Genomic DNA, 24,532 nt, shown 5'->3' with positions numbered 1-24,532 from the left:
AGACTGGATCGATCAGGATCTGCCAGCAAATGCACTGCACTTCAGACGTGAGCTTTTAAACTGCCTTTTAATAACTGCCTAACAGGTTATCTTTTTTTAAAAAAGGCTGATTTGTGTATTTCTTCCTATTACTGCATAAAATTTAGTAAGTGACTTTGCTCTGTGTAAATACAGCTGCAAACTGCTGTGGGACTGAAAGGAAGAAGCAATGAGAGAGATTGACTTTTAAGTGACCTTTAAGTGACCTAATGACAGAATAGCATCACTTTAACAAAGCCCTTGTCATGTAATAGCAAGCAAAAAGATTGCTAATGGCTCTGATCCATTTAGGTGTCCCAAGTAATCCATATCAGCCGGTTGGTGCAATACCAAAGTCCCAGAGTCCACTATAACACTGAAATTAATTACAGCCTTGCAGCCATCATTAACATTATTAATTACACCTGTGCTTCTCTCACTGCCACACTTAAAATGGAAAAAGAGTCTTGCCAAATTACAGCAATCTATTTGCTTTTTTTATGCTTGAGAATTAACAGAAAATAAAAACTTGTACCTGAAAGTGTTCTGTACAACATTTCTTTATTGTCTTTTTCTGGGGGTTTTTATAGTTTATTTGATTTTCATCTGAATTTCGAAGAATCCACCAGACGCAAAACAATTTCCGTTAAACTACACAGAACTGCATCTTTGTGTTCTGTTTAGACATTTTGTTTACATCCACCAATCTGAAAATTTAATTAAGACATATTCTATCAATGTTTACTGCAGCTCAGGTATTTAACAGATGGCACAGTTCTTCAGATTTTTTTTTGAATCAGTGTAAATAGAAAAAATGTCAAGGCAGAGACTGCATTTTCACTTAAATATACAGCGCAGCTGCTATGTCACTCTTAGCTGGCCTCTAGTGATTATTAATAAGGTATTAAGCTTTAATTCCTTTAGGGAAAGGGACCTGTGGCCTTGCAGTTATAGTTGATGTGCCCACATTCCAACCTACTGTACAGTTACTCAAACCTCCCGGGATAAAAGGTAAAGTTCCCTTTAAGGGCAGGGACCTCCAGCTCTTCTTTGTCTTATAGAGCTGTCATGGCTCATTCTCTCTGTGTGAGCTTCTTTCTTTTAATCTTCTCCTTCAATGTTCATCAACTATCTTCTTTCCTTTGATTGGGTGTCTTAACTTTCACTCTTTTTCCCAATTCTTTTGCACGCTTCTATCTCATATATGATATATATGGTCTAAAAGTGTTTGAATTATTTGTTTTCTATAATTAACCTGCAACAATCTTGAGAGATTAGACTGCCTGTGGTTCCTAAAGCCATTCTGATTTTCAGTGCGTGATAAAGTGAACTCAGATTAAAACAGCCTGATTTTGACATCAGACAACAGAAAGCCTTATTAACGTCATACCAAGGATTAATAATATAACAGAATCAAATGGCATCTCATTATGCAGAAGAACCATGTTCCAATTACTACACTCAGAAAAATAAAGGTGCCAACTGGAACAAAAAGTGGTTCTTTAGACTGATGCCATAGAAGAACCTTTTTTGGTGCCACAAAGAACCTTTCAAACAAAAGTTCTTTGAAGAACCATTTCTTTCAGTGGTTCATTGAAGAACCTTCAAAGGTGCCCCAAAGAACCATCAAGAAATGGTTCTTTGGGGCACCTTTAAAGGTTCTTCAATGAGCCTTCAAAGGTGCCCCAAAGAACCATCAAGAAATGGTTCTTTGGGGCACCTTTAAAGGTTCTTCAATGAACCACTGAAAGAAATGGTTCTTTAAAGAACCATTTTTAAAAAGATCCTTCAAATGGTTCTTTAAAAGAACCATTTTAAATAACCTTTTTTGAGTGGTTCTTTAAAGAACCATTTTAAATCTTTCAAAATAAAATGTATCATAAATTGAATTTGAGTAGGGTAAAATAAATACAAGCACATAGACATATATTAATGGTTTATTGGCACTTTGTATTACAGAAAAAGACATTTTAATGCTAAGCACAACACCACTACTAATAATAGCATATAAGTCATTTAAACAGTAATAATTAAATATCTTTACTATAAATACATATAAATATTATACTATAGATAAAACAACAATTTTTACATTAGAAATAGCAATACTTTCATAACAGACAATTAAACAACACATTTTCATCAGCATGTTTGCATTTTCAGTAAAACTATTTCAAGAACAATCTTTTTATTTAAATTATCAATGAACTGCAGCCTTAAGTTATGTAAGTTAAGTTTAATGTGAGACTCATGGTCCTTTGTTAGTCCACACTGGGACAATTTCAGTCTCTCACCTGCACTATGCTGGCAATCTAGGAGATCTTTAATGCATTTGCCATTCTTTGCACAGCTACTGGTACAGGTGTAGTCAGAGTTCCCAAGTTGAGAACAAATGCCTCCAAAAAGCAAAATGTCTTTTTTAGTTCACTTGGATAGGCAACATTGTAGACATGGTACAGGGAGAAGACAATACCCATCGCCAATGAAATGTCCATTTCCCCACTGTCCAGAATCATTTTTTGTCCATCCATCTGGACATTGACCTCAGTTGAATCACTCAAGGGCTTGCCGTCACTGCTGCTGAGTACGATTGTAGGTATCGGGCTGTGTGGATCCTGAAACAGAAATTAAATTCTTGAAATGAGGAGTATAGTTTAAATAAGTATAAACAACAGCTGTCCCAATGAAAGTATAAAACTCCTGTAAAATACTGGATTTGTTCAAGACCCCCCCCTCTCACCATACCAAAAAATATATAAATTTACCTTATTTATGACGAAGAGATGAGAGGCATTTTCTTTGAAAATAGATGGCAGGAGAAGAACAGCTGTGTTTACCATCTGACCTGAAAAATAAAGAGAAATATGTAAGTATTTTCTGGCCAATTTTGTTAATACAAAGGTGTAAAGGCCATATGAGTCCCTTTATCAGGAGTTGAATGTCTTGCAGAACATAAGCATTAGTGCAGTAAATGTATACCTAATTAACTTTTCAGTGTAATTCAGTGTAAATGTTAAGCATTTATACAAAACCCCCAAAATGTTGTTCAGTTCTGTAAGTTGCTAGCTTTAAATAATTTGAGTCCTAAAGAACTTGCAGAGCAAGTCTAGCTGCCACTGAACATTTTTTGGGATAAACATTGTGTGAATGACTGAAAATCTTCATAGAGATACATATAGCATCGAGGGTATATCAGTTAAATCTTAAAGTACATCATTGCAGAGACGAGACAGGAGAAATGTCAGTCTGTGGATATTGTAAAGCAGCGGTCCCCAACCTTTTTTGCGCCACGGACCGGTTTATGCCTGACAATATTTTCATGGACTGGCCTTTAAGGTGTCGCGGATAAATACAACAAAATAAAACTAGTACCGGTACCGAAAAAAAGAAAATTTATTCATAACACACGTGAAAAGACCCAGGAAAACCGAGTAAACGATAAAAACGATAACAAAATAACGCTGAAAACCGATAAAAACCCTGAAAAACTATACATTTCACACCTGAGCCTCAACTCTCGCGGCCCGGTACCAAACGACTCACGGACCGGTACCAGTCCGAGGCCCGGGGGTTGGGGACCGCTGTTGTAAGGGACACTGTGTTTACTAATGTGCTGTATGTGAAACCTTAAAAAGTGGTATCTGAGATAGGAGTTAAAAATGTTTTTGCTCATTATTGCCAAGTGCCCTCACCTTTTCTTTCAGTGTCTGTCTGGCTCTCATCAACAGATTTTAAGCAGAGGCTTTTAAGGTTGCTGTTTGGGGCTATTGACACAAGCTTCGCTGCCAACTTACTGAATCCTCGGATTACTTTTTTGTCCACATCAGTTTTAAGTAACATGGAAGCCTCTTCAAGAAGCTAAAATAAAGGATAAACATATACATATTAGCTTTGTACCATAATATATACCATTATATAGCAAACCAGAACAATCATTATTTCACACATCAATTATCATTAGAGAAGAAATTATAATTTTGCATTTGTTTACTTTAATTCTCAAGTACACATTGCTGTGCAAAAGGGATGTTTAGACTATTCTTCCCAAAAAACTATCATTGGCATCAGATTAGTCCAAAATTATCCTGTAGCATGAAAATAAAACCAAAGAGAAAGACATAGTCAATGTGGCAATTTCTGTTAGTGTTCTGTTAGTGTACTTTTATTACTCATGAAATCTGCTGAGTCAGTCACTTTGCCTGTCCTGTAGGTACATGATTATTAGAAGTCTGTATAAATGTGCAGCACATCAGTACATATTCGTGTTTTTGCTGTGCACTATTGTTATTGTTGTTTTTTGCTGCAGTTTTTGATAAAACACTCACCACAACAGGGATAGTGAGACATGGGAATTCTCGTAGAACCTCTTCAGTAGTATGCTGAAGAATGTAGTGTGTTCTGTACTTCTGTATTTTCCTGAGGTGCGTTTGAATGACATCCACATTTGGCCTAGTTTTTTGGCACTCTTGCTTAATCACTGATACATGTTGGTCGGTGCTCCTTTCATCCTCCCCATCGTCAAGAGGATTGATATCCTGGTTATTAAAAAGTTTAGCAAATATTGAGAGAAAAAACAAACAAACAATACTTTTAACTTTTATGTACAATTTAAAATGGCAAACAAACATTGAGCATATTTAACTTGCCTTGGTTTTTTTCAAAAGGATACAGGGCTGGATATCTGATGATCTTTTTCTTCCTGAATTTGGAACTGAGTATTTCTGTCTCATTTTTTCAATTTCCTCTACGTCTACTAGTGGTCTTCTTTCCTTTTTAAACTTGTTCCTGAGAGACTCATGCAGAGCATCCTACAAATGATAAAAATGTAACTAATTATTCATAAATAGGTGCAACTAGGTCCTCCCTTTATGCAAGACATTTACCAGAAAACTTTGAGTGACATAAAGCTGGTAGGTTTGCTGTAATCATGTCATAACCTAATTAGTTCCTATTTACAGATCTCTTCTTTAACTCTTAGGAGTTGATCGAACACATGATATAAAGGTTTGGAGCACTTTAGATTGGCTAAATACACTATAAAAGGTAGATAAAGTATTAATGGCAATATGTCCTACAAGCATACTCGTCATGATCTTTCAGTCTATATGTTAATACCTCTACCTTTTAATAATAATGTATACTTTATTGATCCCCACAGGGAAATTTCTCTCTTTGCATTTAACCCATTCACTCAGTGAAGCAGTGGGCAGCCACTAATCAGGCACCTGGGGAGCAGTGTGTAGGGACGGTACCTTGCTCAAGGGTACCTCAGGGTAGCCGTTCAGTTGATTCAAACCCCCGACCTTCCGATCATGGGATAACCACACTACCTACTGAGCTATCCCTGCCCTATTTTCAAATTTAATTTTTTAAATACAAAAACTACACTATCCTGATACAAAGGCAAACAGAGCTAATATAATGCTGAATTTCACACCATTCACTTGAGAATTCACAGAGAAATGAAACAATTAATTTAAAAGAGCAATTGATATTTTATTTATTGTTTGACCATACTGCACGACATCTGCCTCAAAAATCACAATACTAATACTTGTATTGTAGTGGCCACAAGGGAACAGATAACCTCTGAATATGTAGCAATGAAAATGTTAGCATGTTACACTCATTAGCCAATAATTGGGCAATTCAAAGACAATTTGTTGGACAATTGTATCAATGTTTGCTTTTCAGGAATACTTACATATCCAGAGCCATAACTCTCCTTCAAAAAAGGAAAACTCAGAAGGACAGTCCTCAGAAGGTCTACATACTGCACATGAGAGGGATACCTGCAAATTTTGAATGATGAACTTAAATTCTGATGTACATACTGTATTTTAAATGAATCAAATCTTAATTATATATAGACTTACATTGTCTCATTACTCAAGTGGTCAAACAGTGCTTGAATAAGCATGTTTTTGAGTCTGTTCTTGGTGGGTGACTTTAGTGCTGCATCTTTATTGGTCAACGCAGTGAGCACAGCTGGAGGAAACTGCACTTTGCAGTTAAACATAGGTTGGAGTGCTGACACAGTATGCTTTTCTTTGTGTTGCCTTCCACTGCAAGAAGAAGTAAGAAGTATGTTTAGAGTTTGTTACAAGACATGAATATACGTGTCCTTGTGTCCTGCATCAGGAATATCCGCATATTTAAAACGTACAATAACAGCTGCTGAACTACAGAAACAGAATCATAACAGAGAGTAAGAGTGGCTGTGACATTTCAATTTGAAAGTAAATGGGTGTGTGATGCACATCAACGCTGGAGAAACAGAACAGGGCTTGCGTCAACCCCTTGCCCCCCACCCTCCAACACCATAAACCTAGGGGAGGGGAAACACTGGATTGTATGAATGTACAATTCAGTGAATCAACCAGTCAACTTAAGACTCACTCTTTCAGCTTCTCTACAGCAGACAAAAATTTCACTTGGTCTTTCACTTTTGGAAAAAGACGCTCACTCATTCTTTCAGTCATCTGCAGAAGTGTCGATCCATCGATTTCATTGTCTGTGGCACAGAAAAACAATAAGACACGATCAAAACAGAAATGAGCATGTCGAAGATAAAGAATAAAAATATTATAAAACATTACTAAAAAAACAGCTATGAGTTCATTAGTGACTATAGATGATGACAGACCTGTGGAATAGCCAAAAAGTGGTTAAAATCATTTTAACAGTGGTTGACAACTCCTAACTAAAAAGTCATGGTTTAGGATGTATCTTACCTAACTTTGGTATGGACTGCCTTAAAAGGTCGGTGGATCAGTGTAATGAAGTCTTGACCATCACATCTGTATGCGTCCAAAGCATGAAAGTCTACCTCATCCCCAGGCTTGAATATCAACAGATCATCAGTCTCTCTGATGTGGTATGATTGAAGGTGTCTTATAAACTCCAGTGTTGTGAAAAGTCTTCCAACAAGAAACCAGTTGGCCCTGATATACACAATCAGGACTATTTTCACAAACAGTGGAATTTGCTCTGCATACACAAGTTCCAAAATGAAGAAATCTCCAACTGCATATTTTACAGAGTTTCTCATCCACAGTAACGGCTGTCTCCAAGTTTTGCAAACAAATCTGCAAGTTCACTGGAAGTTCTTGAAGTGATAAGTTATTAACTGCTGCTTGTGTATGATCGCTCCTGATGATCCGTTCAGGCTGCCACTCCCAGCATTGACGAAGCTGATTCCTCTTTGCCAAAGTCTGACAAATATTAATATAGTTATTGGTGATTCTTGCTACTGTCTTGAAATATTGATGTCTGGCTTCAAACCTCATGCACCAATGAGAGCGGAGTGACCCATAATCAAGGATGAGCTGAGGATAATGTAGCAGAAAATGCAGCTTGGGTGTAAACACACCAGGAAACAGATTGATGAAATCTGTCAAAAAGTAAGTGATCAATTCATGTAGATTACTAATCCAGTCAGTGCTGATGGTTGGAGCAAGAATAATCTCTTCTATTTCTCGAACCAAAAGATAAAGCTGCCAAAACTTGTTACCCTTTTCAATCCTGGAGCCTATGAGGAAAGGCAGAGTCCTAAATAATGTCCATTTCTCAATAGCAGTTCCAGAGATATTTCCATCCAGTGCTACCTTCTCAGATATTAGAGCAGGTTTGGAGGTGCAGTCATTCTGTCCAAAACTAAAAGTCCTTATGCTGTCATTCACCTCTTGGATAGTAACGGTTTTGTCCTCGTGCAAGGCTTTTACAACAGACTTCAAAACAAGAGGAATGACCCCCTCAAGAAAACCATGCATTACATCAGGTGGGAATGCATTTGTGGTATCAAAATATGACAGCTTGTTGAAGGCACATGGGCCAGTTACACCATACACTGACCTACAGTGGGGGTCATCTTCAACACATTGCAGATGGTATGCATGAACAGTCTTTGTTCTAAGAACACAATCTCCCTCACTAATGATCCTAGACAGGTCCTTGTAATGACACATACAAAACCTGCATATTCTACCATTACTGAATGAGCAGCTAAAACCTGCAAGTGTGTGAGAGGTTAGGTTGTCTGCAGATATTGTGGCCAGACCACCTTTGATGCAGTACTGTCTGTCTTCAAATTTTAATCGTAATCCACATTCTTGCAAAACCTGTAGGTCACAAATTAATGGTTCTAATATTTTCTCAAATCCATATGTTTTCACCAATCTATGTTTGACAAGTATCAACAGATGAATATGTCTTAAAACAGATCTGTCTTTTGGTGGAATATTTCCCAAAGTAAAATAAAATGCAGACACTTTATGTAGACGTTTCTTTGATCCTAATGGATTAGCAACTTCAAATTCATCACTGTACAACTGAATTCTCAAATGTGGGTTGTCTGTGTTAAAAAAATCACTTTCTTTGTAAATTTTCCCATCACTAAAATCTGTTAAGGTTTCAGGAGCACGGGATTCTGGCCTAAAAATTTGTCTTAAAATGTTAGGATCATTACATATTAATTCTAAGACTTTTAGAAGTGACATATACTGAAAAGTGTCCTGTTTCCCAGTAAAAGGATCTATCCCCAGGATACATTCAACAGGTTCAATCAGGTTTAATTTCTCAACACAGTATCTGTCTAGTTGATATGTGTTGCTGACTGCACTGAAGCAATGTTCTACCAAACTATTGTCATCAATATAATGAAAACTTGATATATCAAAATTAAGAGTCTGCAAACATTTAGAAAATATCTCCCTATAGTTTTCAATGAAATACTTGAAAAGTGACTCTACTTCACTAAGAACAAATGTTTGAACTTTTCTATTTACAATACTTTTCTCTTGAAGATTCAAGGAAAACAATGCCAGTTGTTTTCTCACAGTCTCTGTAAAGTTCTCTACAAGTTCACTCAGAGTTTGTTCAGATGATTGGGGAAATTCAACAGTTTCCTGGATGACAGGGTCACAGTCTGGGGCAGACTCTAATCCTTGTTTCTGATATTTATGTTTCTTCCTTGTGTGATTTTTCAAAGATTTCACAGACAAAAACTTTCTGGGACAGTCTTCTAGTCTGCAGACAATGAAGAATCCACATTCACTTTCATGGTATATCTGTTGATGTTTCAGCAGTTTTTCATATGTTGGTTTTCTTGTGGAGCACTGTGGACACTGATATGGCACATCCATAGAAATGCTCACCTACAAAGACCTGTTGATAATCTGCCAATTCATTTTCCCCAAGCCAAAGAGATACTTCTCCAACAGTCCACTGCTGAGCCATGATCTGTTAAAACAAAACAAAATGCCATTACATTGTTTTATTCTGTGACATCAAAAACTTATTTATTTTTTATTCATTCATTTTCCAAGCCGCTTTATCATCATAAGGATCGGAGGGGTGCTGGAGCCTATCCCAGCTGTTTTTTTTAGGCGGGGTAGACCCTGGACAGGTTGCCAGTCCATGGCAGGGTCGTCATTCAGATATGTATGTTTGGATTGTGGGTGGAAACCCACACAGAAACAGGGAGAACATGCAAACTCCACACAAAAAGGCACCCGGTTGACCCCGGGAATTGAACAGAGTCTTTCTAGCTGTGAGGCAGCAGCGCTAACCACTATACCACCGTTTATTCTAACTTTTAAGCCTTCTTCAGATAAATATTGATTATTTTATGCTTTGGATTATCTGGTCTTGTTAGTATAATGACCTCTTTTTTGCCTAATATATGATGTTGGATAAATGAAATGTACATAAAAAAAATTTAACTATAATAAAAACGGACATTATCTTGGTAACATCAAATGACTGGAGCATAATTTGTCAACTACTCTGAAAATAAGTTATACAGTAACAGTCAAAGACACAACTTCTCATGTGTCACATTTCTGTTTATTCAAAACACTTATGCATTGCTGTATTTTATACAGCTACTCCACAATTCAAAGTACAGGCTACTGAATTTCTGAGTTTCTAGACCAGACACAGAGCTCACACAACAGGCTTCAGGCGCCATTTTGGTGACTTTAACCATATTATTAATTTTAATATCTGTCTAGCTGACATTAGTTTATGTACGCAGCACGCAATATAGCCACATATTTTACAGGCCAAATTAATTGGGAGCACCTTCACTTAATTGTAACAGTGGTTTTGTTAGGAAAACAGTTCTTTATACCAGATACTAAACTGCGTTAACGTCAAAGGCTAACGTATCTAACCATTACTGTTAGCACAACATTAACAGCAAGCTACAATGACGAGTAACAAAAACAAAACAATAAAAAGGTTTTATGAAAATGTTTTACCTTTTCCAACAGTCCAGGAATCCAGAATCCTTTAAAGACCAGCAGGTACTGAAGACTGTTATCCACTGGCAACGTCCGAGAGAAAGTTTTCTTTCCGTTAGAAAGTTCAAGGCTCGCGCGATCTGTGTGCGCATGCGCATCCCTACAGTTGCCCCCCCCCCCTTTGGTTGTACTACGTGTTCTAACGTCTCTCTCACTCTCCATGTCTCTCTCTCTCCCTGTCATTTATTTGGCTTGACACATATAATAATAAATTGCGCAGTGATAAACAAGTACTCAGATCACATGTGCAATTATTATTTACTTATATTATTTTATAATTTGACTTTATATACTGCTGGGTGGTTTGTAAAGTTCACAGTAACTAGTATTATCATTATGATATATGATATATATATATATATATATATATATATATATATATATATATGAGAGAGAGAGAGAGAGATCTGATATAGATCAGTATCTGAATCTGTCTAATATCCCCCGAATGGATTGTTAATTTATAAATTCACCATATTCATAAACGGCTTAATAATAAATTCTATATTCTGTTACCACATTATTTGTGATCAGTGGGTTTGCAGGGTGGGTGCTGGGGGTCTTCAGGCTTTGGCCCCCACCCCTGCCACCAGAATATTTTTAAGCAAGTGTTTCTAACTTTAATTTGAATATTCAGTATCCCACCATCTGTGTCCCCCCCCCCCCCCCCCCCCCCCCCGCACACAAACAAAACACACAGTATAATTTAAACCCTCATTAAAGTGAATATTATTTATGCCATTTACACCATCAAACTTAGATTGCTAAGGATGAAGAACCTTTTGTTCTTTAAAGAACCATTTGTAATAGCTGAAGAACCATCCACAAAATAAAAAGGTTCTTTGACGTATGATGGTTCTTTAAAGAACCATGAAGACATCTGAAGAACCATTTAAGAACCATAATTTTTCTGAGTGTACAGTAGAGTGATTCTACAAAGCCACACTTTAATTAACCTGATTTATGGTGACAGGAAGAAATAACAGGAAATCATTAATAATTATGGAGTTTGTGAGATGTTGTAAAAATAGATTCAAGGATAAAGATGAGTGGCTTTTTAGCATCTCTTCTCTGTAGGTAGTTAATAGTACAGATAATGCTTCAAAAGCAATCTTCTTAGAAATCTTTCTACATATCTGTTTAGTGCAAGATTAACCATACAAAACAACTTTCTTTGTGAAAATACAAACATAAAAAGAATCTCTCTCCATGACCGCCATCAGCCTGTTTAAAGTGGAAACTTTGCTACTGTATGTCCCGAGGCCAGACTTCATATAGGAATAATGCATCATGCAGGCAAATACCGCACGCAATGTTTACCACATGAGCGCACACAGAACAGCATGAAGAAGTTCATGCACAGAAACACAAAAAAATTGTGTGGTGAGCAAAACAAAGCGTGCGTGTACTGTCTTGCAAAAATGACAGTAACGAGTCATAATATGATATTATTACAGATTAAAACCTTGAGATCTTGATAAATTGTTATGCACACATTCAAACAATATATCTTGTAACTGTAGGCGGAAAGAGTGAGCAGGTGTTAAATAGATGTGATTTTCTGAGGATCAAGTTTGCATAAAATTTACATCACTAATGTAAGCAGAGCTAATGCTACATTTGATATTTTCTAAAATGATGCAATTTAAAATAATTTGAAAAATTAATCTGTTGTTGAATAAAAGATGACATGATGCAAATCCCCTTCAACACTGGTTTTAACCCAACCATCTCCTTCAAGCTCATTTTGCTTTTACGAGTCCTTGGATTTGTATTGTAAATGTCCTTTCTTTTTGGCTAGAAATACTTATCCAAGTTATTATAAAGTTTCTTTTTAAGAACTTAAGAATTATGTGTATTTCCTCTTTGAGGAATCTCAATTTGATGTTGCTTTCTTTGCTACAAGTCCAGGAGCATTATGCCAAAAAGATTTTTCCAAAGGCAAAAAAAAATTTTTCCCAACTCTTTTTTCCCCAGCACTTACAACTTCTTGTGGTCATGCAATCAGTGTATTCTTACAAAAACATAGCACAGACATTGTATACAGATGACACATATACCAAGACACAATGTTGTTTCCTAGTAATGGAGGGCAAGCAATTTGCATTCACAGCCACTGGGGTATATGAATACATCAGTGCTTTGCAGAATCTGAGAATTCAACATTAAAAGGATTTAAAGTACCCTTAACATTATTACCCTATAAAAGATACAGATTAACACCTGTATATTATAAATAACTGCTATTTTCTATTACTGGGATCTTGCTTTAGAGACCTTTTTTTAAAAATTCAAGTATAGTTGTAAGCAGGCCCTGGGAAATCTGGCTCTGTCATCTACTGGCCACAAGTCCTCTTTCTTTCTTTCTTTCTTTCTTTCTTTCTTTCTTTCTTTCTTTCTTTCCACATGTGCATCACAAATTTTCAGTTACTCAGTGTATTGCAGAAGCTCACTAACCCATCAGTGACCCTCTATTTCTGAGCCCAGTCACTCACATTGACCTTTTCAGTTCGTCAAAGCTCTGCCATCTCCATCGCTCCTCAGCTTCCTTCTCTTCCTCTTCCTTTTGTGGGCACATTCATGGCTGGAGTGGCACTCGAAACCCTGCGTTTGAGGAGGAATATTTTATAGCATGGAGATTTTGAAAAGCCAACAAACCAGTTTCACTTTCTATTCTCTTCTTCATAGAAAGGTCATACAGAGATCCTAATTTAAAAATATATATATCTTAAGTATTTACTTAAAATAAGAGGGAAAATAAATCCCAGTTGCTTGATACTGGTTCACTAGAAATAAATAAATAAATGAATATATGAGTTTTGAAATTTGACTGATATCTTTTCTACTAATGTCTTTCTTTGAAGTCCAGTATTCAGGCTTGAAATGTGAATCCATTTATCTGCCTCCATTAAGAGACTAAAAGAGGTTACATAATTTGTGTAATTATATCATTAGGGTAGAGTCAAGATGTGAACCTGCAATTGTACAATACACAGTTTTTCCTGTTTGCTGCATCTTTCCCATATGCCGATACCCACAAAAAGATATCGCAGACATTGCATGAAATGTTGATGGACAAATGGCGAAAAAGGAGCATAGCGTAAATGCAAAGTGTCTCGTGGGGAATACAGATACACTGAAATGTGCATACATAATGAATTACTGTTGAATTCACAAGAGAGTTGGCAAGACTCGGTAGGGTTGATTGCTGTAAATGACCTGAGAATGAAAAGCATTAAATTAGATTTGCACCATCTAAAGGCAAGGGAATTGAATGAGTAAGTAGGCGGGTTTGGTTAAATGATGAAATTCCAACTACCAAATATCTCGTCCTGCTATTTTTTGTTCCATGTTATTTTCTTTCTTCCCTCTGAATCCTCTGTTTTCATCTATATTTTTTAAAGGTCTTGTATTGCATTTAGTCATGTTTTCATGCATCTTGCCCTCAGTTCCACAGATCTCTTCATCCATCAATCACATGTGCATATTACACAACATACCAACATATACTTTTTGTGCACTCAGCACAGTTCAGAGAGAGTGAATGAAGCGAATTCAGCTGAGAAATATGCACACTTCTATTTACATCAGATTACACCGAAGGGAGCACAGCTAGAATTTTCCATCCACCTCATAGTGGTTGTAACAATTATTAGGAAAATTTCCAATGCACAAAATAGCTTAAATCAATTTTTATACTGACGTTAAGTTTTGAGTGCTTAACAAGCACTAAGCATGAATTGATCCAGAAAACAGTAAGACAGATCAATCAGGAAATTGAACTGTGTTCAATATTGGCATGACTTGTGTCACGGCTGCACAGCAGTCGTGTGGTGAATTGAGAAAAGGATCCAAGATGCAGGCACTGACTGGGGTGCGAGTGAATGTTTATTTGCAGAGGTGATAAGGTGACAAAAACAGGAGGAGCAGAGCGGGGAGTAAACCAACCTAAACTGGGGAAAACTAAAGAACTCAACTTAAACCAAACACGCACAGGAGGAGGAACAAAATACACAATGAAAGATGGCGGAGAGACACAGACTGACCACCGGGTTACACAGAATGATGCAGACAGACATGGCGTTAAACAGACGACGCGACAGAGAGCACAGGAAAACACAGGGCTTAAATACACGGGGAGTGATCAGGGAATGGGCCACAGGAGGGAGACACAGCTGGGAGCAATTAGGCTAACGAGACAGGGGAGAGGTAAAACTGAACACACTGACATGAGACATGAACTTTCAGAATAAAACAGGAAACTAACAGACACAGAGAACCAGACAGGACACTGAACTTGACAGGCAGACTCATGAGCAGACACAATAACACCATGGACAGACAGAGGGAACACAGAGAAGTGGAAGCAGGCAGGCAAAGAACAGAAACCTAACAAATGGCAAAATCACAACAGAATACACACTCGGAATGAACAAAAGCATAAGGAAACACAAAACGCTGAGTCCTCAGACTCAGGACCATGACAACTTGTACCATCTCAAATGTTTTATTGGCCACATGACTTCTTATATGTGAAAGAGGTTGCATCTAAATAGAAAGCCCCAGAAAGTTATTGACCTACTCTGCGGCTCCTCTCAGCTCTTGTAAGCTGTAGCTTATGTTTAAGCTCATTGATTTTGTTCATTAGCTCACAACATCCCTCTAGCCATTTTCATAATATCATTTATAACCACACTCAGCAAACAAAAATGTTTTCAGCGAAAAAGGGGGTTTAAGAGCCAAATGTCCTTTTTACCTGCCCAGCTCCAAGCGCCAGGCAGACAAAACTAGCAATTAGCTGGTACACAACTGGTTTATGATGTGTTCATTTGGCATTGATTGTTCTTCGTGCATATATATATATATATATATATATATATATATATATATATATATATATATACATATGTATATGTTTCTAGATTTATGGCTGAAGGACATGTGCCAGCCGTAAGACTTGAGCATTTGTCCTGTCAGGTGGAGGACATATCGTTAATATTTCTCAGTGAAGGAGAGCATCTGTCATCTGCTGTGCAAGCTGCCTGACATTACACCTGCCTAAAGCAAAAACCAAACAGAACACAATGAAAAAAAAATCATAAATATGAGCTGGCTTTGTGAGAGGGCTGGATTGTGCTCAGACCATTAAAAGTTACTTTAATGGTCTGGGCTTGGTGAAATGCTCATTTGTGACATTTGTAAGCACATGTGCTTCTGTTCATAATAAGCACAGCCTAGCCAGGTAACCATGTTCTGTTGGCAAGCACAGAGTTGGTTACCATGTTCTACCTGTACAAACCAGAGAAAGTGAGCAGCAGGTACAGATGGCCAGTGGGAGTACATGGCACCATGCTGGAGACACACAAATGCATGCAAACAAACCATAGGGCCAAATTCAGATATTAAGCTCCTCTCAGCCTTTTTTGTTTTTTCAGATTAATCCTCAAATTTCAGCTCTATAATTACATTATGCACATGAATACATGGAAATAGAGGTGTTAAGTAAATTATTTTATTCTCATGATGCAGAGTGTGCCTCCCTTTATCCTCTGTTGAGCACGATCAGTTTTGTGGTGTAAGACAGCAAATCTGCATATTAATAAAGACAATAAAACGTGAATCAGGCACACAACTTAAAGTCTGTCATTAACTTTGCATGGATGTTAAAGGATAATCTGAATGATCCCCATTTTAGAAAACGCTTTACCAAACATGCTGTCGCTGCACACCTCCATCTTTCATCTCACACAAGTCAAATGAATTTTTAAGGAATACTCAAAGGCAATTTCAAGCCATGTGCACCGTGCCAAGAAATCATGCACATGGGCAGAGCTGTATTGTATTCGGGGGGGGGGGAGGCAGACAAGTGTGGAAACCGATGATGGGTGGAAATACACAGAGCAATTAGATGATGTTAGAAACGTGTCAGGATGTTGCCATTTCAGGTATCATCAAAGCCAATTCAGACATAATATTATTCTGTATGTGACTGGCCGCAAAATTTCAGTGTGATGGTTTATAATTCAACAAGGACGATGAACCCAGTACAGTAACAACATCTCCTCTTTTTTTTTTCCAGCATTCCATCAATGGTCATTTTTTAAACCAGTCCATTTTGAGTCCAGTAGTTATAACATTAGCATTAAACAACCATGCAGTATATATAATCTATATAATCTAACTGGGAACTCACCTGACATCCACACCCTCATTATAGATTCTTATTCATTTACTCAAATGATTAAAGTCATTAGTCTGTAAAGCATGCATTCTTTCCAGGTGTCATAACCCTGATACGAGAGGCCCTGAGTTTCTTTGCTGTTTTAGCGTTCTCTTGAGATGGAACCCAAGGATTTAATACACAATTACTGCAGCAATTTAACATCACATTTCATATTGCTACTATCTTTACAAAAGGTGAAGTTGTGCTAGTGTAGAGCAGACAAATAGCTTCTGAGTACTATATACTGTTCGTCAAAATCTCTAATCTGAAAGACAAACTGTTCATTTGTGACTAAATCCTGAGCTTATAGGAGGCAAATCCTCAGTCATTTAATGTGAGAGTCAAAACTGAATGCAGCATTGTGAAGACTAAATGATAATTATTGCAATTATTAATTTAAAATTGTTTTCTCTTGGGCCCATTAAAGAGTTTAATCAAAGCATGTCCTGATAAATTCCCTGAACACATTTCTCAGGGGCGACATCCTGTGAACTAATTTGACATTTGTGAGCTTGCCATTTGATTCTGTTGCATTATTTAACCTTGATAAGATGTAATGAGGTCTCCTGTTGTCTAATAAGAGGATCAGGCTCCTTTAATCTGTTTCAATTTGATCCCTCAATGAGAATCTGAAACACATTAGACAGCACACAATATGGCCACTATCAGGTAGGAAATGTTTATTAACCTGTGGACAGCAGGACATGAACCCTTACATGCAGATAAGTGAGCAGTTAGTTACCCTCTGTTACCCTGTGGGGACATTTTGCTGGCATTTTTGGATCTGTTTGTATCTTTAGATGGACAGATCGCTGTATGTTTGTTTTGAGGGATCACCTCATGAGGCTGGACTCCTCCCGGATGACACTGTCTGTATATAAGGTGTCAGTGATTGCTTTGATGGGTGTGTGATTTACCAGATGTCAACCCAGTACACCTATGGGATATATTTGACCAGTGTGTTAAGACAACACTCTCCACAACGATCATCAAAACACCAAGTGAAGAAATAGCTTTTCACCCACTTGTGTTTATAATATATATTAATTTAAGTATGGCAGTCTATACTGTGTCTACTTTCAAATGTATTGAAATTTGTTCATAATATTCTGTCACTTCTGTGTCCAATATTTGTTTACTAGCTCTGTCTGGCGACAGTTTTGTACTCTGACCTTTAACAACGTGGTTTTTTTTTTATAGTGGAGCAGGCTGTCTCACAATTATGACCAGAATACCAAATAGTAGATTTATAGTTGTCTGTGCTTCTGTTAAAAAAAAAATCACTTCATCTAAATTTGAAATAAAATTTTAGCTAACATCCTGTGTCACATCAGTGCTGGTAAGTGCATGTCCTATCTCATTTATCCTGTCCTTCACATTTCCCACTCTCCTTTTCTGTCAGTCTGTCTGTTTATAACACTGTCAATTTGCATGTGAAGGTGCAGCATAATATCTATATTTATATCAGTCACAAGCTGTTTTACCTCAAGACACAAACCTCTTCTTTGTTGTTGACTAGATAACTATTTCAATGGAATAAAAGTATCCATTCATCCTAAAAGCAGGGAAAACAGCTCTTAAAAGGGTACACAATTGTAATTTCTTTTCACATTTATTACAAGTCATAGCAAGAAGTGACACTGATGTGGTGCATTGTCAAAACATGAAATGCATTTTACCTCATTCAGTACTGAATTATCTTCTGATAGTAATGGTCAAGGAAAGTCCAGTGTTTTTACTGACTTTCTTTTCCCTTTCTGATGTTCAAACTGACAAACTGACTACAAGCATTAAATCCGAAGAAAATTCAATTGGGAAATATTGCAATGATTACTTTTATTTTACAGCAATTCAACAAAAACACGCTTAGTATTATATTTATAAATGGAAAATATGCTTTAAATATGCCTGTGCAGGTCATTCTGTGTAAACAGAATCTACAAACAAAACATAATTATACTGGAACAAAAACATATTCAGAGGGCTGGTAATAGCACCATCACATTAGAGTAAAAATAGTTTAACAACCTCCTTATGACTTGGGAAAATCAGTGATTGCCCAGGGATTCCAATGGATTTTTTCACATTGCTAGTAATTGTGGTGACTAGTCGCTCAGAGGTTGGTCCTGCAAAACCCTCAACATCCGGGCAACAACTTTCCATTTCAAGGTGATTGCACATGTTGACTGGTGGGAGAGCCCAACTCAAACTGACTGCAATCACTCCCAAACAGCTTGTTGTCTAATTTATAAACACAGCTTGCCAACACATTTTGAATCAGTCTACACCGATGACTGTAACTTATCAATGCATCTCTTTACAGACTCAACTGGCTATTTGCTTGTATAAAAGTAAGGTTTACAAGCACCTTTATGATTTTGGAGTTAAAGTGCCATTCTGCTGCAACTATTTTACTAGTGGAGGACTATCTAAGTAGTTAATCTGAATTTCTATCTATGTAGAAAGTGACAGATTTGTGACTTTCTTCAACTTCTCACACTTAATCACTTTATTATCACATACAGAATGGATGTAAAAACTGACTTGACACCATCTAATTCAGTGATAGCAGACTAACGACAGACTGATAGCAGACTCACGACCAGTGTTGGTCAAGTTACTTGAAAAAAGTAATCAGTAACTAATTACTGCCGTGTCATCAGACAAGAACACTCTCTCTTCTGAAATGAGAATGAGATTGTAGATTTACTCTGCATAGTGGAGCATGTTCACTGGTGTTGAAAATACTGTCACCATCAAGACGGTTGATGTTCAAACCCGTGGATATCCAGGTTGTATCACATGTTTCTGGTTTATTGCCTAGTTTCAAATATGTCAAAAAACTAAAAGGGTTAATAATTTTCTGTAATATGTCACATTTCAAATACAGACTTCCCAACACTAGCTGCTTTGTACACATGAACACACTCGCTCTTCCTTTACTACAGTTATAGGGTGTCCCTCATGCTCTCATGCTTCCTACGTTTTTTTACTAATACAACATTTCTACAACCAAAGCAATTATGTATAATTTAGAAAGTACATATCTTTTTGACTTATTATGAATCCCACATTATTAACAAAGATTTGACTGAATAGTCTTCCAACACAACAAGGTTTGCAAAGTTTGTTAAACTGATTTTGCCCATCCTTTAGTAGGGCGATGAATGATATTCAGGTTTTAAAATCTTGTTCAACCGACATGACCTTCTGGTTCCAAATCAAATAAAATGCAGTAGCATTTATAAAATGCGCGTTTTTTATCACAAGAATGCAGCAAGAATAGGCTTCTGCTATAAAGTGACTGCGGGGGCTGTTATGATTATCATTTGAAGGTTTTTAAGGCTATTTAAAACCTTCAGGTGGGTTTAAACTGTTTATAGCAATAACTCAAATTCCACATTGGGTTTTCATTTTGGTTAAGTGAGTATTCATAACAACTGGATCCAAATTTAATTGGAATCAAGTTGACCTTTGTTTTATTACATGCCTGCTAGTGTATGTATTGCTTATTTGATTTTTTTCTCTCCAGTTCCATTGTTAGTTTTGTAGATAGATGTTGCATAAAAATGTCTTGTGGCCCATGGAAAAGATAAAAGTTACACAGCTGGTTAACTGGGGGTGATACTCATGGGTTGTGGTCTGGTCTCTGCTGATGCACCAGTTAGAATAGAACAGAGCTGCCCTTTTGTCATTGTACATGTACAACAAAATTATGGTTGGTTATCTCTAACCATAAAGTATAAAGCAGCTAATCTCCTGATGTCATTTGTTACAGTAAAGACTGTTGCTTTGTATATTCAGTGTATTTGTGTTCAGCTTGCATTTGATTGCCTTGGCTTGCCATTTTGGACCCCTGCCTTAGTCCCTAGTTCACCTGCATTCTCATTCCCATTAGGTTTGGAGATTTGCTCAATCTTGTCTAAAAGTTACCTAGACTCTCAAACCCCCTGGACCAATGGATTCCTTGTACTTCTATTATTCTGGCCTATGAAAATATTTTAATTGCTGTCTGCTCTCTGTTGATTTCATTGTACTCTCTTATTCGTATCTTTTTTTTTTTTTTTTTCTTTTTTTTTTTTTTTTTGGAAGTGACATCAGAAACAGCAGCATGTGACATCACGTGATGGCGGAGCTTCAGTTCATCCTTTGTCATCCTTTTTTTTTTTTTTTTTTTAAATAGGACAGGGGGAAAGAATGAAAGAAAGAGGGGGAGAGGAAGAAAGAAAACCAAAGGGGAGAAGAGACGGTGAGAAGGGGGGGAAGAGAGAAAAAAAAACAAAAACTCCTGGGTCACCTGTATGGAGAGAAAGAAAAACAAAAAAAACAGGGGAGACAGCAAACAACAAAGAGCAACATAATAATAAAAAAAAAAAGCACCATCACAATAAACTAGCTAGTCATAGATATCAATAGTTACTAAATAATAAACGATATTGTGCAGCACGCAAGATAGACAGCCCACAGTGTGCTTTGAGGCAGCAGCCAAGAAAGCTGTAGTCCGCATCTGTGAATACCCATGTGTACACCTGTGTGCATACCTGTGTGGATCAGCATGCTTGCATTCCAAAGGTTTCTCCATGTAATGATCTGCTAGAGAGTGTGGGGAGCCACAGCCCTGTCCTCTATGGTATCAAGCAGGTATGGAGGAGATCAAAACTCCAGACATCCAGAGGCACCCAGAACACAAGAGACCAAGGAAGACCCACAGAGGGGCAGCCGCGCCACTGTCCCAGTAAGAGCTAAGGAGAGTCCCAGATGAGAGCTCATTCAGCAGCCGCGGAGCAGAAGCCAGGGGGGGTTGCAGTGACGCGCCCGTGAGCTCCGCCGGCAGCCAGCTGTGCCTGAGTGACCGAGCCCCAGGCCGAGAGGCCGGGGGCACCCCACCTCCAAAGTGGCCCGAGCGAGCCCCAATAAGCGGCCGCCAAGGAGTGAGCCGGTGTGTACCCGGACACCCACCCCCAGATACAAAGAACCACCAACGCACCGATACCTGAGGGAGTCTGCCACCGGCAGGGGAAGTGGTGGTGGGTGGAGATAGGCCTCCAAACCTTGGAGGGCCCGAGATGTCCCCAGAGAGGTGGCGTCTGATACCCAACCTGACATATAGACACAGACATACCGGCACACACAGACACAAACATCCATTCCCACCCTCATGCTCTCATATGTACTTCACACTCAACCGACGTGGAGACAGACATAGAGAGACGCTGTATACACGATCACACTCCCCAAGCGTACTCTACTAACCGGGTCTAGGTACCCTTGCCCCTGGAGGGGGGAACTGCACCCAGACCCAGGTGGTGTTACCCTTTTCCCTGCGGTGGGGAGAGGCAGACCGCCCCGACTCCGCAGCAGCAGGGAGGCCCCAGACCGCAGTCGGATGGCCCACTCCTCCTAGCCCCCCCGCTCCAGTAGGCCGCAGAGAATGGGGGTGAGAGAAGACTCCAAACCTCCCTCCACCCGCTCATTGTAGTGTTGATGCATGTGTGTTCTAAGGTGCAATTAAAACCCAGGAGGGCATGGAGCTACCTGCCAGAGAGCAGCAGGTAAGCGCATAGTCCCTCCTGCTAGCCCTCAATGTCTACATTGATGTTAGAAACGTGTCAGGAAACCCTAACCCTAACCCACAGGCGACTCGACACGCCGGCGGCACCCTGCGCCAGGGATGGGCTCCCATGCACCCACCCGCCCACAACCCCGGCAACACACAAACCAGGACCCAAGGCCCCGAGGCCCAGCCAGGGCCCCGGCCCAGAGATGGAGCGCCCCCAGACCCTCACGCCCATCCCGGACCCACCCAGGGGCAGACAGGCTACCAGGTCAGTAACCCACGTCCATCACCACAGACCCTCCCCTAGCCCCGCTGCACGCAGCCACGAGGAAATGGTCAGAAAAAGGCCCCCAACCGGACATGACCGCTACCCCGGGTTGAGCCCCCCAAGGAAGATGCCTCCGGGGAACCCCCCGACGCCCTAAGCCTGTCCCTGCCCCCACACCAATCACAACATTGAAGGCGGGACCAAACTATGACCCCCCACCCCCACTAGGTGATGGAGCCGATCAAAGGAGCCCAGAGCAATTGATCTGATGTGGTGGCAGAGGCTGTATCAAAACTAATGTAATCTAATAGATAATTTCTATATTGGTTAGAATTAAGATTGTTTTTATTTTTCCAGTTCATGAGGACTGTTTTCTTGGCTATGCATAGGGCAGTGAAAACCATATGGGCTAAATTGTTTTCTGAGGTGACATTATCTAAGCTGCCCAACAAACACACTAAGGGGGAAGTTGGAATGTTACATTTCAGACACTTTGATAAGTCTTCACATATCTCGTGCCAAAACTTCTGCACTGGTGGACAGAACCAAAGAGCGTGAATGTAATTGTCTGGTGTATTGTTTTGACAGTGTGAGCAGTTGTTGGAAGATGTAAAGCCCATCTTGAACATGACTCTCAAACCCCCTGGACCAATGGATTCCTTGTACTTCTATTATTCTGGCCTATGAAAATATTTTAATTGCTGTCTGCTCTCTGTTGATTTCACTGTACTCTCTTATTCGTATCTTAAATACAGAACAGGATTAACAGCAGAGTGCAAACCATAATAAATGCAAATGTATTTTGGGATTTGATGCCACATTGATGTTTTGCTTCACAGCGGATGCCGTCAGAAGCTGATATCGTAGTAGTTAAGTTAATAAGAACATAATGTCGAGGCTGATTCACACATCTCTCAGGCAGCATAGCCTGCTGTGCTTGGTATCCTATATATACGTAAATCTTCAGTGATGTGTTTTTCCTGTTGTTGTAGAGAGTTTAAGGATGAACTGTGACTTCGGTTACCTCCCAAGACAGAAATTACAGAAAAAAAACAAGAAAAACACCATAATAATCAGACATTAAAGGGAATGCTTAAAGAGAACAAATACAGTGTTTTCACCTGAGGGATGTATTTGTCTTATTTTATTGTGAATTACATTTGTTTGGAATAATGCATAACCCAACATTCTGCTTTTATGTAATTCCAAAATGGTTTTTTATAGCTTCAGGCTTAACAAAGGGTTAGAATACAGAACATTAGTGACAGAGTTCTGTGTTGGTTACAATCGCAGAGATTGAACAAGGAAAAGTCAAAATGATTGCAGACACAAGCTGTGGGTGCTTTGTTGTACCTTATTATACCACATAATCTGAACTGCTCAATAAGATAAAGGGAACACTTGGTAATCACAGAATAATATAGTCAGTTAAACTTCAGGAATATGAATCTGTCAAGTTAAGAAGCATAAACCATTTTATTTCACTTTGTAAGTGACAACATGTTTAGTGGAAAGGCAACAACGAGACGATCTGCGGTGGCCACAGTTCATTGCTTTCTCCTTAAACCCTCCGTCTGATTTTCTCTCTGATTTTTCTGGTGTCCTTGTCACCAGTGGCATGACGTGAAACCTGCAGACCAATCTGATTGCACAGGTAGTCCAGCTCCACCAGGAAGTCACATCCATCTGTGCCATTACAAGACAGTTTGCTGTGGCTCAACGCAGTTTCAACAGTGTGGCAGAGATGGACCACACGAGAAGAGCTTGACAGGGGGAGAGAAGAAAATCAATCCAGCAGAAGGCCTAGCATCTGCTTCTTTGGAGAAATAGGTAAGACACTGACAGAGTCCTACAGTATGACTTGCAGCACGCTTTTCATGTGTAATTTAACATTTGTTTAACTGTAATAAATGTCTCAGTGAAACACATCAACAACTATTTGCATTTCTGTTTTTGCTTTTCTCTTGAAATAAAGGTTAGGGTTGTGTTTTGAAGCTGGGGTTGGAGCTGTAAACAGTGATGAATTAGACTTAAGAGGCATATCCTGAACAATTAAGCAGGAGTGTGTAAAATTTATTTAGGCTATATATTTACATAAACAGATTGTTCATGATTTAAGACTTTCTGTTTCATGCACTCAGTTATGGTAATTTTTTAAAAAC

The 24,532-nt window shown here is 38.6% G+C and overlaps 1 protein-coding gene across 3 annotated transcripts; it reads right to left on the bottom strand.

Annotated features, from left to right (window-relative positions):
• Positions 1–1,937: 1,937 nt before the first annotated feature.
• LOC146708394 (sterile alpha motif domain-containing protein 3-like) lies at positions 1,938–10,401 on the bottom strand. 3 transcript variants are annotated; one of them, XM_085460272.1, is made up of 10 exons: positions 10,281–10,401; positions 9,174–9,258; positions 6,418–6,532; positions 5,895–6,083; positions 5,723–5,810; positions 4,665–4,826; positions 4,344–4,553; positions 3,711–3,876; positions 2,784–2,863; positions 1,938–2,633 (listed from the first exon to the last, which is right to left on the bottom strand). In XM_085460272.1, the coding sequence occupies exons 2-10, from the start codon at positions 9,253–9,255 to the stop codon at positions 2,331–2,333; spliced, it is 1,395 nt and encodes a 464-aa protein (XP_085316398.1). In that variant the 5' UTR covers positions 9,256–9,258; positions 10,281–10,401; the 3' UTR covers positions 1,938–2,330. The 3 variants fall into 3 exon arrangements, with proteins under 3 accessions (XP_085316398.1, XP_085316399.1, XP_085316400.1); XM_085460273.1 differs by lacking the exon at positions 10,281–10,401 and adding an exon at positions 6,753–6,962 and having other exon boundaries at positions 9,174–9,206; XM_085460274.1 differs by lacking the exons at positions 4,344–4,553; positions 4,665–4,826.
• Between the last annotated feature and the right edge of the window lie 14,131 nt (positions 10,402–24,532).

This window comes from Copadichromis virginalis, linkage group LG6 (assembly GCF_057382275.1).
Source record: "Copadichromis virginalis isolate Kocher_CV1m ecotype Utaka linkage group LG6, C_Virginalis_male_GT1.1, whole genome shotgun sequence".
In the NCBI taxonomy this organism is placed as follows: Eukaryota; Metazoa; Chordata; class Actinopteri; order Cichliformes; family Cichlidae; genus Copadichromis; species Copadichromis virginalis.
Note: the sequence above shows the minus strand (reverse complement) of the source record. Positions and strands in the feature narration are given on the sequence as shown.

Excerpts from the sequence above, each read along its gene's own strand:
- LOC146708394 (XM_085460272.1), bottom strand. The coding sequence starts at position 9,255 with ATGGCTCAGCAGTGGACTGTTGGAGAAGTATCTCTTTGGCTTGGGGAA. Across the intron at positions 6,533-9,173 it reads TTATCAACAGGTCTTTGTAG|ACAATGAAATCGATGGATCG; the intron begins GTGAGCATTTCT and ends TCTGTGCCACAG. Across the intron at positions 6,084-6,417 it reads GCTGTAGAGAAGCTGAAAGA|TGGAAGGCAACACAAAGAAA; the intron begins GTGAGTCTTAAG and ends TTCTTCTTGCAG.